The sequence below is a fragment of the Choristoneura fumiferana genome, chromosome 10, assembly GCF_025370935.1.
Source record: "Choristoneura fumiferana chromosome 10, NRCan_CFum_1, whole genome shotgun sequence".
Taxonomy (NCBI): Eukaryota; Metazoa; Arthropoda; class Insecta; order Lepidoptera; family Tortricidae; genus Choristoneura; species Choristoneura fumiferana.
The window spans coordinates 12,156,188-12,171,613 of NC_133481.1; the positions used below are offsets into that span (position 1 = coordinate 12,156,188).

Here is a 15,426-nt window from a genome sequence, read left to right on the forward strand (position 1 = left end):
CTATACTGTAACCCATATTAGGGCTACTGATTACTAATACGATATAAGTGGGAAAACATCGAAATTAGAAAGTCTTCTTGCGACTCCACTTCCATACAAAACTTTTTTTTTCGAATCACAGTATTTTTCTACTTGGATCATATTAGTAATTAGTAGCCCTAATGTGGTTTAAAGTATAGTACAGGGTTTTAATAACACCCTATACACATTTTTTTATACACACCTAAGAAATGGTACCTGGCTATGTATATGGCGAAAACGGGTAAACCGTATGCAGTTATAGAAGTTTCCCAAGACTCAGAAACAGACACAAAATTTAAATCTATTGTCAAGAAGACATTAATATATAAGGCGTATTATTAAAATTAATGATTATATCATGGATAGGGAAATTTGGAAATAATTCCGATCCGCATTGGCGAGTGCTTACTCCAAATAGCGAATTGAGAACTGTTTTAAATATGTAGTTGTGTTAAATACTTGTGATGTATAGATATCACCAAAATATGATTGTAAATCTGTTTACAAAATTTACCTAGGTTTATTGCCAGACTCTTCTCAACAGAGGTTTTTACGAACCGGTGGTAAATTTTTTGACATTCATAAGTGCTTGTTACAATCTAAATTGAATAAAGATATTTTGACTTTGACTCAATATTTCATGTCAAAGCTTGTCTTAAGCAAAGTGCCAATCAGACTCGCGCACGAAGGGTTCTGTACCATCTATACAACTTCATTAGGATTAGCAAAAAAATGGCAAAAAAAAACATTTGTTGTATGGGGGCCCCCTTAAATATTTATTCTGATCTATTTTTTGTTATATATATATTATATCAACTACAGTTATACATAATCTGTGAAATTTCAACGTCTAACTATCATGGTTCATGAGATACAGCCTGGTGACAGACGGACGGACAGCGAAGTAGTATAAAGTAGTAGGGTTTCCGTTTATACCCTTTGGGTACGGAACCCTGAAGAGGCACAAAAAGCTAAACCGTTATGTGGATACAAATGGGTGCGATGCGATATATGTATCACATGAAGAACCTTTCACAATAAAATACGAGTACACATTTGAACAGGAATACGAATCCATTGAATGTGCTTCCATTAATTTAAAGCACTTAATACAATTACTTTTCTTAATAAAACCATTTATATTTCAAGTGAGGTTTTTTATAAAGGTATATTTCTGTATTTTGTATAGCACGTTTAAAACATTACTAGCGGTATATTGGTACAAGTGGCATGCTAATGTTAGCGTATATTGATGCAAGTGATAAAAACGTTTATAAATCAATAGATGAAGGTAAAAGAGCATCTGTTTTATTGTTCATTGCAAGCCATATAAGTATTTCATCTAAAAATTCATATACAATATAAAAATATCGTTAGATCAGTAATCTACGCATTACGCCGTATACTGGAGCAAGTGGTAATTAGCTCAGTATACCGCACAACTACAAGATGTAAAATACGCGTATAGTAGTGTATCTGCAATTTTCTTATAAGAAATTTCAAAATTCCATGAATACAGGTAGAAAGCAAATATTTTCTTTGGAACCAATGCAAAATTTTGAAAAGTTATATCATCAAATGAGAAAGTTACAGGTTTTGGAACCTTTGAACAGCTCTCCTGTAAATTTATGATTATGCACTTGTACCAGTATACGTAGGAGGTGTCGAGACATACTATGCGTATCAGCTGAGTAGATTCCAGTTAACAATGTCATCAACGTGTGACATATATTGTTCTAACAGATAGCAGTGTCTTTGTCGCTACGTCGAGAGCTCAATCATCTATATCATCATGTCAGCAGAAAGACGTCCACTGCTGGACATACCTCCCCCAAGGCTCTCCACTCAGACACATAACAGATATGTCAGGTACTTATCTGTTTTGTGAGTCAGACTGGTCTTGTGCTTACGGCATCCACCGCGATCCCACGATCTTAACCAGGTCGTCGCTCCATCTTGTTGGAGGCCTACCGACAGCTCGTCTCCCGGTCTGCGGACGCCATTCGAGAACCTTCTGACCCCATCAGCCATCAGTCCTACGAGCAATGTGCCCGCCCACTGCCACTTCAGTTTTGCAATTCTTTGGACTATGTCGGTATAATCATCTACATGTACTGTTTGAATTCACGTAGGTATGTGACTTCTACCTACCTACCTAGGCCTAAGCTATGCTAATTTCTAAGCCACAACCAGATCCATAGAGGTACCTACTTAGGGCTGTTCGTGATAGTAAGTTTATGACAAAGGATACATGACCCTCTTCTCAGCGCGGTTATATTTCGACACCATCACAGTGCACGCGCCACAGCCACCCTCGGCGCAGCCCAGCTTTGTTCCCGTGAGCCGCAGGCGTTTGCGTAGGTACCACAGCAGCGTCCATTCTGGGTCCGGATTCGGTTCTACCACCTGAAAACGAACGGCGCAGATGTTGAGAAAATAGTGGTTGGGGATGGCAAATCAAAGGCACAGCATAAAAAATAACAACCAGTGAGTAAACTGCCGTCTGGATAAGGTAGCTACCTACGCGGTGCGGTGCGGGGTAGGGACACGTCACCCCTAACACTTATTTTTTTAAACGGCGTGAAATCACGAGTAAATGGACCTCTACTATAATATATTCTGTGCCTCTAGGCGCCTAGGAGGCCCGATCGGTTATGTGGGGGGTCCAGCCGCCCGCGCCAAAGAGAGAGGTATCGCAACGTTTCGACCCCTCGTGACTGAGTGAGAAGAAAGTAAGAAGAAATGACAATAAAACGTCAAGATTCTTAAACCCAAAAGGTAGAGTTGGTACCATTGTCATTTTATTACTATGCCAATAGTGTGCTGAGATCAATACTCATAAGGGGGCGTCCATAAATTACGTGAGACATTTTTTAGGATTTTTTGACTCTCCCGCCCTCCCTGGTGAGATTTCGTAAGATTTTCCTTAACTCCCTCCCCCCTCCTCAAATCTCACGTGAGATTTTTTGAAATGTGTTGGCTGTAAACCCGTCGGATTTAAAAAAAAATACAAAAAAAAAATTCGTTCTATTAATTTTATTTACGACTTGTGATTTGAGAATATTGCCGTAGGTACTTTAAAATCACTGTGACAACAACTATTGTGTTAAATTTCGCCATATTTTTATTCTAGATTTTTTTTACTTTAATTTTAACTTTACTTTCACGCAATTTTACACGGTTTTCTGTTGAAAAAAAATTTACATGATATTTGTGAAAACCCCCCCTCTCCCCCAAGTGAGATTTGGAAAGATTTTACTTGACCCCCTCCCCCCCTTGAAGACCTCAGGTAATTAATGGATGCCCCCTAATTAAAGAAAAGGACCATTAGTAATAATAGGTACCTAAGTTTATTTTTCTGCTCTGCTGATTTATATGGATGAGTGATCTGAAGGATATTGCTCTACTCGTGCGAGTCGCAGTTGTAAATCAAATATAACTAGGTAACTGATAAACGTACCAGTTAGGTGAACACTTACTGAAGTCAACACAATAAGAGTAAGTTTAGTACAACTGAGGCAACAAATAATTTTCAATCTACTGAATACTATAAGTAAAGAAAAAATAATGACAACCTTCTTACGCACTCGTACCTACCGATCTACTAAATCCCATTCTGATAGATAATGAATGATTTATAAAAAATCAGAAACGGGAGGCCTTAAGAGAAGTTTCCCTGCAGGCCGCGACGCCGCGTTAGGTATCCGTTTAGGATATTGCTGTCTTTATCGCTCGTGACATAAGTCCCCCCCCCATGCCTTCCGCAACGACGTCCGTAATTTATATCGAGATAGCTGTAGGCTTTTCAAGATTTGGGCGGTTGAATTTTGGGTTTCGTTGTCCTCATATTATACGAAAAGTATAGCACAGAAATCAATGATATTTTCATCATCATCCCAGCCTATATACGTCCCACTGCTGGGCACAGGCCTCCTCTCAGAACAAGAGGGCTTGGGTCATAGTTCCCACGCGGGCCCAGTGCGGATTGGGAACTTCACACACACCATTGAATTGCTTCGCAGGTTTGTGCAGGTTTCCTCACGATGTTTTCCTTCACCGCATAGCTCGTGGTAAATTACAAATGTAATTCCGCACATGAATTTCGAAAAACTCAGAGGTACGAGCCGGGGTTTGAACCCACGATCCTCTGCTTGAGAGGCAATAGGTCAAACCACTAGGCCACCACGGCTTGATACGGCAATGATATTTTACAATCAAGATATTCATTATATTTTCTATGCCTGTGGTTTTTTTGATTTTTGTAAAAATGCTTTATTAGTCGGTAACTCTTGTGCAAAGTTGACATCTTTTTTTTGTCGACTTTTGAGCTCCTGTGATTCTGATATTACACATTTATATGACAATCTGAAAAACCACAGGCATAGAGAATTACGTCTAGTCTACACTTACAAAATTTCATCTATTTCTATTGCCTAGTTTTCAAATGAGACCGGGACTACGTTTGTATGTAGAATGGAACGAAGAGACTTCTCTTAACAGACTTTTTTATTTACGCCTTATTAAAGACATGTAAAATAATATTATTTAAAAATTCTTAAGATTCTTTTTTCAATGAACAATTTGTACTTTATGAAGTACATTCGGCCGGTATTCTTAGTGTTAATTGGTCCTTTATAAAGTACGCGAGGGCCCACGAGGCTATATTTAATTTCCTCGCATGGCGGACCTTACCTAGCTTTATATTAATGAAAAAAATAATGTAACAAATTATAAAATTATCTTTGGTTATCGACCAGAGTTTAAGCACTACTTAGTTTTTGTTTAAATACCTAAATAAGTACAGGTGCACCCACTAGCTAGCTGACCCACTCGATATTTCTTACTCCAGATAATATTTCTCGTCAACCTTGATCTAAATACTTAACAGTATAAATTGTCCATAAGTAAGCGGGTACAATCAATTTTCGTATAGAACTTCATACTTTGCACCAAATAGCGGTTCGAGAACCGAGGCGGAGAGGAGATTAGACATCTATGTATCCAAATAACTTGACTTGCGTGCGACCCGCCTGCAGGGCTACTACGAAACTCGAAGTGATATGTGTCAAAATGACCGCACGACACGAACTTCGAGTTTCGTAGTAGCCCTGCTGTTCACGCCCTAACACTCTCGTACTAAATAATATTAGCCTAAGCGGAACAGCAAGACACGAAGATCGAATTTAGCACTTCGTTCATAGTAAAGGGCCAGATCAGGTTGCATACCTACTAGAACACTATCTTTATAGTTTCACTAGCTTTTGCCCGCGACTTCGTCTTCGTCCGTGTGGAATAGTATAACTTTGGGAAGTATTTAATTTATTTAGGATACCTATTCCGCCAATAATAGTACATAGAAACTTCTTCGGCTTACCGAAAATAACCTATTTTAATACATTGCTAACTAATTTTACCCGTGTGGTGTCGGGTTAGAATAACACCTCTCCATTTCTTCCGTGGATGTCGTAAGAGGCGACAAAGGATATAGGTTAAGGAGGGTTAAGGTATACCTACTGTAGGCGACAGGCTAGCAACCTGTCACTATTGTACCGTTTTTGTCAAACTTAAAACTAAAATTGCTTAAAGTGGCTCCGAAGCGGTAACGTTTCTTGTGCCTGCCTACCCCATTTGGGAATACAGGCGTGATGTTTGTGTGTGTTTGTATAAACTAATTTTTATGTTCTTCCATCCATGTTCTTTGGTAAAACATAAATATTTTGCGGGTAGCCAAATTTTACCTATACGACGTGTACCTATTCTACCCCACCAACATAAAAGGACTACTCGTAATTCTTCATAGTGAACTCTTGACACCTTACGTCCTTTATTGTAAGTTAGGAGGGTAGGATTATAATTAAGACGGCATTTTTACTAAGCATAGCTACACATATTTCCGATAAATATACATATAGTAAATTTGTTTGGAATTCCTTAAGAACTTTCATCCCCATATTTTCAAGTAAAAATCGAAATTTAAAAAGCGCCGGTACAAATGTTGCTGTCCGTCCGTCCGTCTGTCTGTCAAGACCCTTTATCTCGTAAACGCGCGGAGTATAGATATCGAGTTCAACTTAAAACCCTATAAACTCAGGTCAATAGTCCCGAAAGCTGTGAAAAAATGAAACCTCTATCTAAGTCAAGGCAATCAAAAGCTACAGTCATTAAAAAGGTGTTTCCATACAAATTTGTAATTGTTAATTTTGCGGCTTTAGGTGTATCCGAACGTTTGTTTGTTTCTTTTTAGGCCTACAGATTTTGAAAATCGAACTTAGTATCGATTTGATCCTATCTCTCGCTTTTTTCATATTGAAGTGAAAGTGACAGATCAAAGTCAAGTTCGAATATTTGGAATTCAGTGAATTGAGGTGCTGAGGTGAAATTTTTTTTCCACCCCGGGCGGCTGATGCCTTCGCTACGCCACTGGATTAATAAACGATCGATTATCGACGACAACGCCTATTAACGCAACTCATACCATGTCATACGAGTCTGCTCCGCTGGCAAGGCAATAGAAGATGAACGTATTGGGCCTTGTCACACTGGATACATGTTGAGTCCCCGAATTGTACATTTTATTAAACTACCCGGATGGGAGGACGCAGAGCGCATTCTGTGTTTTCTAGCTCTCAAAATACCCTCAATGTAGGCACCGGACCTATAAAAAAGCTTTCAATTATTTATTCCAAACTTATTCCTACTGGCAAGTTTGAGGTATGAGTATGAGGAGGTAGGTTGTATTTATTTATTTATTATTTATTTATGAACATTTACATACATTAGTGCATTGTTATTTTACGTCCTTTGTCAATTTTGAATGGTGTCATCTTTTTGCAAGTAAAGTAAAACAAGTTATATGAACACCAGGTCTATTGTTTTGATTTATAAAGAATTCATAATCTTCTTATTAGAATAATGCACTATACTCAATACGCAATTTTAATAAGTAGAAGCCGTGTAATAAAAATAACAACTTAAGTCCGAAAACTTATTCCTTAACTTCCCAATTATTCCCAAAAACAATGTTAACATTTGTTTGAAAGGTATCTAGTAGTTGTCGTTTGGTGTGGTGCCATAACATAACAACTTTTTCTACTCCTATACTGTAATATGTGATTTACTTAATCAGGAATAGTAATATAACAACATACATAACAAGGTTCTGGAAAAGTCTATATTGTCTATTCCCCCATAACATGGTCGTACGCCACTGTCAATAACGATTGATTTCGTACGGAACGTCAAACGCAATTCATTCAGTATACGTCCCTCCGCTGCAATCATAGAAGTTTCGTATAAGCCCTGTCACACTTACTTTAAGTTCCGATTTACGTTTTCGTACTAAGGCTGCAATCACATATTTTTTTTGTTTTCGTACGTTCAAAACACGCTAAGGTGCCAGTTCCTATATATAGTTTTTTAAAAATTTATTCCGAAACTAATCATACTTGGCAACATTTAAGTAACTTTTACATACATTCAACATTAGTCATATTTTACTCTTTTCAATTTTAACAAATTTTCAAATTGTCATCTTTTTGCAAGTTGTTTTACAAGTATGCGGTCTTTTTTTAAAGTATAAACATTTCAATAACTTTTCTTAAATAATCTTATATTAATTAATAAGTACCCAAGTCGAATAAGTAGAAGCCGTATAAAAATAACAAGTAAGTCGAAAAAGCTTTTCCTTTTCTTACGATGTTCGCTAAAGCTCACATCGTAACTCACGCCACTCACCTTGTTGTCCCTGTTGTTGCATTGCATAACAACTTGATTCCCACCGGGTTGACGAAATCCTTTCGTGACGTCAGTAATGACAAGTATGGCAAAACTTGCGTACCTACCTATGTTTATGGTTATGTTATTCTATAGGTATCATTCATTTATGTTGATCTATAGACAATTACCTATTTTGCTCACCCTGACGATAGCTACGTCTATGCAACAAATGTGTGTACATGAAGCTCCTCCAACTCCAAACTGTAAGAACACACAAATCACACAAACCCAACTATCACCATCCCCACACAACACTGATGCGTTTCGAACTCAATCAGAGTTTATCCTCAGATCAAGAGACTTACAGATTAGTTGCATAAATAGCTATCGTAAAGGCACGGGTGAGAAAATATTGATATGGGAGGTCCAAAGTAACGCCTGATGCAAAAAATTATATTATTGTTAGCCTATTTTGTCCCATTGATGAGTAAATGCCTCCTCCGATACTTCGATAAATGATATAATAATATATGTTATTCTCGAAGGCCTACACACTACACATACTACTTTATCCAAACTCGTTTAGCCGTTTTAGCTTGAGAGAATAACTGAAACACACGTGTAAACTATCGCATTAATAATATTATCTTATCTTTATCTAGTACTTTTTATATACATTCCTGTAACAAAATACAATCTGATCGAACCGAAAGCATCCACACAGTTATTTTTTTTTTAATATAGCTCTAGCTCAAATGATACTATCGATGATTCCGCCAATGTAGATGTTGAAAAAACATCGGTCGGCCGTTGTTCGGTAGCTACGCATTCAGTGTAACACGTCTTTTATAAGTCGAGAGACGGAATATAAATCGCCGCAACGTCGTCGTCAAACTTGTTTTGATTATTAGTCTGTCGGAGAGCAGCGGGTCAGTAGGTATCAGGGTCGGCGAGCAAGAGAACATTCCTCTTTAAAATATTAAGTACCTTTGAAATAGTGCTTAGAAACATAGTTAACTGGGCCAATCAACTATTTTACCGACACTTTGGGCGTCTCCCGCGTTACCAAAATTGTCTCAGGCGTTACCAAAAAATCGTACTTCCAACAAGATATTTCACGGTTGAATAGCTTAAACTTACGTAGGATGGCATGTATTCATGTACGCACCATCTATTAAATTACAGAAAAAAACATGTTTACTTACAAAAATCTGCAATTGTTTGAAATATGTCGCGGACAGATTAGTGTCGGTAAAAAAGTTGATTGGCCCAACTGTAGCCGCAACATTTTCTGCGTGCAACGGAAACTTTACATTTTCTGGGGATAATTTATAATAATTGAAATAGGTAAACAAACATAATTTAAAATCTAAACTGTATGGGTGGAAAATTTGGAAAAAATCAGAATGGTAGTAAACATAAGTATCTAATTTACAAGGAAAATTATAGCGGCTATGATTTCTTGAGAATTATTAGTAGTTTAAGAGTAAATACCAGCCTAAGGTATAAAACATACCTAAACTTGGAAGATTCCGTAACACAATACGAAATCCTTAGAAAAATATCACTTGATTTTTTCGTAAGTCTATATACGGAACCCTATCCTGGGCATGTCCGACACGCTCTTGGACGGTTTTATTTGATATTTCTGGGAAGATGGCAGCAACTGTTATTTCGGTGTATTTCTAAATAAATAATAATTATTATACACATTGGACTAAGACGTTTGAATCTAAACTCTTCCTAACACTCCGTATCGCCTCTTGAAGTTTCTACATCATTATTCCGGGCATTAAAACGATTTGTTTACCTCTTTATTACATTTTGTATATAGCTACTTAACGTTTAGTTCTCAGTTGTAGATACTTGGTTTTACGTTTTATTCAAAGTATAAATAAATATCTTAGTGTCAAAAAAGTTAAATTTTGAGTTGAATCATGTTAATATTAGGACAAGATAGCGTCTTCTAAGTATATTGTATATCTCTCTCTAGCCTGACGCAATAAGACGCATGTTGAGAGAATACCATTCACAGCGACGAAAAGAGATAACATTGATGAATATTTGCGTAAATGTAGTGGGGGTTATTAGCAAACACGTGTAAGTATAATTTAATATTGCATTATATGCCTCAGCGCTATTTGTTCTGTTAAAGATAATGCCAAGATTCACAAGTGTCGAGTTACCTAATTAAATTACCTACAAAAACTTTATGTATATAGGCTGATTATAAGTAGGCTGCTAGTGCAGAAGTATTATAGTATAATACCTAGATTACTTAATGTTAAAAGGTATTCGCGTGTGTATAAAAGTCTGTAAGTAGTTAACTGTCTTATCAAAACCCAGCCCTAACTGATGGACATAGAATAATTGCATAGAGATTCAGTTATTAATGTGCTTAGAGAGAGAATAGAAATGATTTGAATTTTGCGAAATTCTCGAGGTAGGTATAGGGAACTTCGCAACGAGAGCAGAGCCGAGGGCGTAAACTAGTAATTAGTCGTGATAGCCCGGTTTCGGTTATGTTCGGATGTAATCGTGATATAAAACTTGAAGTAAATACATAAATATTGGTAGTTTATTTTTAGTTTTCGGGTAGGCCTGTCATAAAGTGTATATGGTATTTTTTACCGTCTAGTTGCCGGCGCTATTCCCCGACTATAAATATCGGCTTTCCCGCCTAGTTGGTACATCTCAACTAGTAATATTTTATTTCTTTAGGAAGAAAAACTATAGGTACGCTTTGTAAATATAAAGCATAAATTGAAAGAATAATACCATCCACACTGGACACGAGTGAGAACTACAGCCAAAGCATTCTCATTCTGACAGGTGACCTGTAGATACTCGATACTGTATTGGAATGTCAAAAGGCTGAAAGCAATAATCGACATAAGTACATAACAAGACCATTATCGACATCATATTTTTTAACTTTATAAACAAAAATAACAAATGTTCCATTGTTTGCGTGAGATAATGAACGTTTCTTTTCACCTTTATTCAAATAGATGTAAATACTTAACTTAAAACACAATAAATGCTAACGTTTAGGTACACATATTTAACAAAGAATGTAAATAGCTTAAAAACTCCATTCTCTAGTTTAAAAAGTCTTCCTTATAAGATGCTTACTTATTTTAGCACCTTCTTCTATGTAGGTATTTCTGTATAATAAGTTACAGTTGGGGAACAAAAGAAAAGCCCTTGTCAAAGCCGTTCTTGACTCCGCAATTACCTACGTGCCGGTTGCTGTAGCCCGGGGTCAGATGCACCGAAGGTCCACATGGACATAGTAATTTCAACTTTGGCATTTTGTCCGGTTCCGACATTTAGCGGTATTTCGTTATAATAATCAATCATTATTTTCCACGCAGTAAGCACTATTCCAAGTTGGTAGGTATATCAATTAATTATTGTTTGAGTAATATTTTATCGTAGGCCGATGCAGGATTTATACTTAACTATAACGTCTGTACCCGTGGCTTCGCACGCGTTACCTATTTAGTCTAACAGTGGGATTAAAATGCCGAGATTACATAAAAATCCCATGGTTATTTCAAGAAATTAGGTACATGATAATGATCATTTCATCTCATTCTCTTCTCTTCCACGTTGCATAAAAAACACACCCGCGCCAAATTCGTGACTCTACGAGTACACTTCGTTTTTTTAGCATTAGAAAGAAGGTAAGCGACCTTGACGTGCCTTTTTATTGAAAAACACTTTTGAAAAATAAGTCACAAGGCAAAGTAGCAAGGATATTTATGATCATTTACATTCTTATGGTATCATAAAGTAAAGTACCTAATAGTTAGGTACTGTTTTACAAAAAGTTTTTCAATAAAAAGACTCGTCAAAATTGTTTACCCTTTTTCTAATGATAAAAAACCGAAGTATAATCCTCTCAGATTGTATTTTGGCATTTTATCCTGATACGATACGAACATAGATTTTTGAATTTCGTGGTAGCCCTTCTGATCCGTTTAGCCGTATTGATCAGCGATAGTAAGGAACGAACTCACGCACACACGCATTCATAATTAAGCATATACTTAAATAAATAAGGAAGAGCTGATGAACGGGCTCAGGCACATAATCCTGAGGGGCTACTACGAAATTCGGAAATCGAAGTTCTCGTCGTTCCGCCCCTCTGGCGCTTATAGCACAGGTAAAGTAGGACTTAACACGACAGTTTGGGGGCAAAAAATTTACCTACTTAAATGAAACTTTAATTTATAACTTTATCTTGGCACTAGAAATGAGGATCTGCGTAGTCCTACCAAAATTTAGGCGTCCTGCCCCCTCCCAGGGGGTAGGTATAGGCAGGGGCAAACGTTTAAGAAATGCAAATTTTACAAAAAGTGAGTGAGTGAGTGAGTGAGGTGTCATTTTCTATTTAATTTTTTGCGCTGAATCGATTGAGACCATACTTAAGAGTATATAGTTACAGGACCAATATTTTGCCTGATATGAACGGTTTTTGTTGAAAACTAAGAACAGTCTAAAAACCACTTATTACCAACAATAGTTTCTAAAGATGTGGATGTGATGGTAATTAATACTGATTGCTCTCAGTGATCCTGAGAAGCCAAAATTCCTCGAGTTAGAAGAACAATATTTTGTTTTCTATGTTTTCAACAAAAACCCTTCATATCGCGTAAAATATTGATCCCATGACTATGATGATTAAATCCTATTTTTGACTGGAATTATTTTGTTTTTTTTTTTCAACAAGACCCTTCATATATCGCAAAATATTGATCCTATAAGTATGGGTATAATCAAGGAGACCCGCCTAGTTTATAAACTTTGCATTTTTGAATTTCCCCCCTCCCCTGCCCATACTCCCTGGCAGTGAGGTATCATTTTCTATGACTATGATATACTTATAGGATCAATATTTTGCGAGATATGAAGGGTATGGGTATAGTCTCATTCGATTCAACGCATAAAATTACATAGAAAATGACACCACACTTGCCAAGTTTGTAAAATTTGCATTTTTTAAGCGTAGCCCCCTGCCCATACGTCCTGGGAGGGGGTAGGACCTCTAAATTTTGGTAGGACTCGGCAGATCGTCATTTCTAGTCCCAAGATAAAGTTATAAACAAAGTTTCATTGATGTAGGTACATAAATATTTCTGAATTTCGGAGCAGGCCCTCTGATAAACATTCAGCACCTGGCGATATTAAGTATCGTATATATTTCATATTCTCAAAGTAACGTAATAAGCAAAAGGAAAACGTTGTCAAGTCTCTAATAATGCCCATCCATTAACCAGAAAGACTTGTTTGAATAAATATAAATAATGTTTCTCCTACCTATACTTACATCTAGTGTTTTATTATTGCAGTTAACAATAACTAGGTACAGGAAAATAGATTCCTCGGATATTTAGGTGAACTTGAGAACAATCAATTGTGTCGCGGCTCAAAGATACAAAAGTACGTATTCTTTTATATGTGTTCCATAAATAACATGCGTAAGTAATTTATCGCTACCCAGCCCGTTGGGGGCCACCGTGATTAAGTAGAAGTTTAAACGCCGCTTTAACAGTTGAAGAATTAGTATGTTAATCTTTTTAAATAGTTGTTAGATACTCACCTTCTTTCCATTAACAAAAAAAACAAGCACCGTGCCAACATCCGTGGCCTCTTCGTCAGCGTTTAGTAAGCCCATATTTCTATCAGCATTGGACACTCCGTAGCGAAAAAAAAAACGACACTTATGTCAGTACGTCTAACGCAACCGGACGTTGAAAACCGACTGGCCAAAGGCACTGTGCAACTGGCAAAGATACGAATACACAACGCAGGATAAAATGATAAATTACTGGCCAAGTAGTAAATGTGCTTGAGTTGAATCAAACAACAACATTGTATCTACCTACTTGCCTGCAACATTGAGTGGAACTTTACATTAATTCAGAACTGCATATATATATCATGGAACGGCACGGGAACGGCTCAAACGATTTCGATGAAATTTGGTATGTGAGAGCTTGGTCTTATCTCTGGAAAAACGCTTATTATCGAGTTTTAGCTCGGTCGCCCAGGTACTGTATTCATAAAAATAAGAGATTGATCTTATGTAACCCTCATAATTATATTCTCAGGTAAAATAATATATACCTAAGCTGTGTCAATCGTATTTAATTAAGTATTTACAAAAAGCTATCATTTAAAGATCATTCAAACCCTGCTCCTTCATGTTAAAATTCTTGAACGGATTTGGATGAAATTTTGTTCTAGATTGCTTGACGTCTGGAATAACACATAGGTAAGCTACTTTTTATCTTTTATCCCAATATGCCCACGAGATTCAGATTAAATCACAAAATTTCTACCGCTATTTTTATGCAACATTAATGAAAAGTTGAAAACTGAATTTTGAAAAAAAAACCAATGGAAATTTCCAAAACTTGCATGACAATTTTTGGAAATTTCCATTGGTTTTTTTTTCAAAATTCAGTAAATTCAATTCGACTCCTAGATGGTTTACGCGTGAGAAAAGGCTAAGTGTTATCATAATATCAATAATACTATACTCAGCAGCACAAAATTTGGCCCACTCTACATTAAAAATTATCTCTTAACTGCATACTTGAGGGCCAGATTGTTTTGCCGCTCAGTAGGTACATTTATTTGATCTTCGTATAGGTAGACAAGAACATTCAAAAGCCCAGTAACGATTTAAGACAAACGTGCCTTTTACCAACGTGTAGATAAATTCTATGAAGTAGCTTGTCAGTGACTTGCAATGACATATAGGTACCTATAAAGTTATCAGGACATTGTCTTATCTCTTTTGTTTTATTTAAGAACGCGCATGATATTGATACCGCTCGTATCATATAAATAGAAGGACGAGTCCCTTTTCCAATATTCTCCTTAAATAATAATTATTTTTAGAGTTACTTACCTACCTCAAAAAGAAAAATCTGAATCCCTGTTAGATCACTTTTTGTTGTCTTTCTGTCAAGACCCTTTATCTCAGGAACGCGTGGACGTTTCAAGCTGAAATTAATATATCAACTATTCAGATGCCTTTTTGTCTAACGCAATTCGGAATCATAATCATTTCCGTCACTTATTTTTCTATCACACACACAGTAGGTATAAAATGTGGATAGAAACAGATGGTGAATGCGATTGCGAGCGCCTGCGAATAAACAATATTGCCTCAGCTCTGTTACCCCTTGAAGCAGTGAAAAACCGGCCAAGAGCGTATCGGACACGCCCAAAATAGGATTCCGTGGCCATTATGAAAAAATTAAGTAATATTTTTCTGAGGATTTCGTATTTTATACGGAATCTTCCAAGTTTAGGTATATTTTATACCTTAGGCTGCTATTTACTCATAAACTACTAGTAATAATTCTCAAGTAGTTTTCCTTGAATGTTTGATATATTTACTACCATCCTGAATTTTTTCAAATTTTTCCACCCACCGGTTTAGATTTTAGAGGGGGGACGCTAGATTTTAATGAAAATTTGCACTTTAAAGTTGAATATTTCGCAAACATATCACTGAATCGAAAAATTGTCTTAGCAAACCCCTAATGGTTTTAAAAGACCTATCCAACGATACCCCACACTATAGGGTTGGATAAGAAAAAAAAATCACCCGCACTTTACGTCTATGGGAGGTATTTTTTTTTTTCCTAAAAAAAAATTTCAGGTTTT

The 15,426-nt window shown here is 36.6% G+C and overlaps 1 protein-coding gene across 1 annotated transcript in view; it reads right to left on the minus strand.

Moving 5' to 3' along the window:
* The window catches only part of ry (xanthine dehydrogenase rosy), a 21,604-nt gene extending 8,063 nt beyond the window's left edge, over window positions 1-13,541 (minus strand). The window contains exons 1-2 of the mRNA XM_074093515.1: window positions 13,346-13,541; window positions 2,273-2,427 (exon numbers count right to left, since the gene is read on the minus strand). Coding sequence (XP_073949616.1) covers window positions 2,273-2,427; window positions 13,346-13,420 — 230 coding nt within the window. The 5' untranslated portion in view covers window positions 13,421-13,541. The remainder of the gene's footprint in view (window positions 1-2,272; window positions 2,428-13,345) is intronic.
* Between the last annotated feature and the right edge of the window lie 1,885 nt (window positions 13,542-15,426).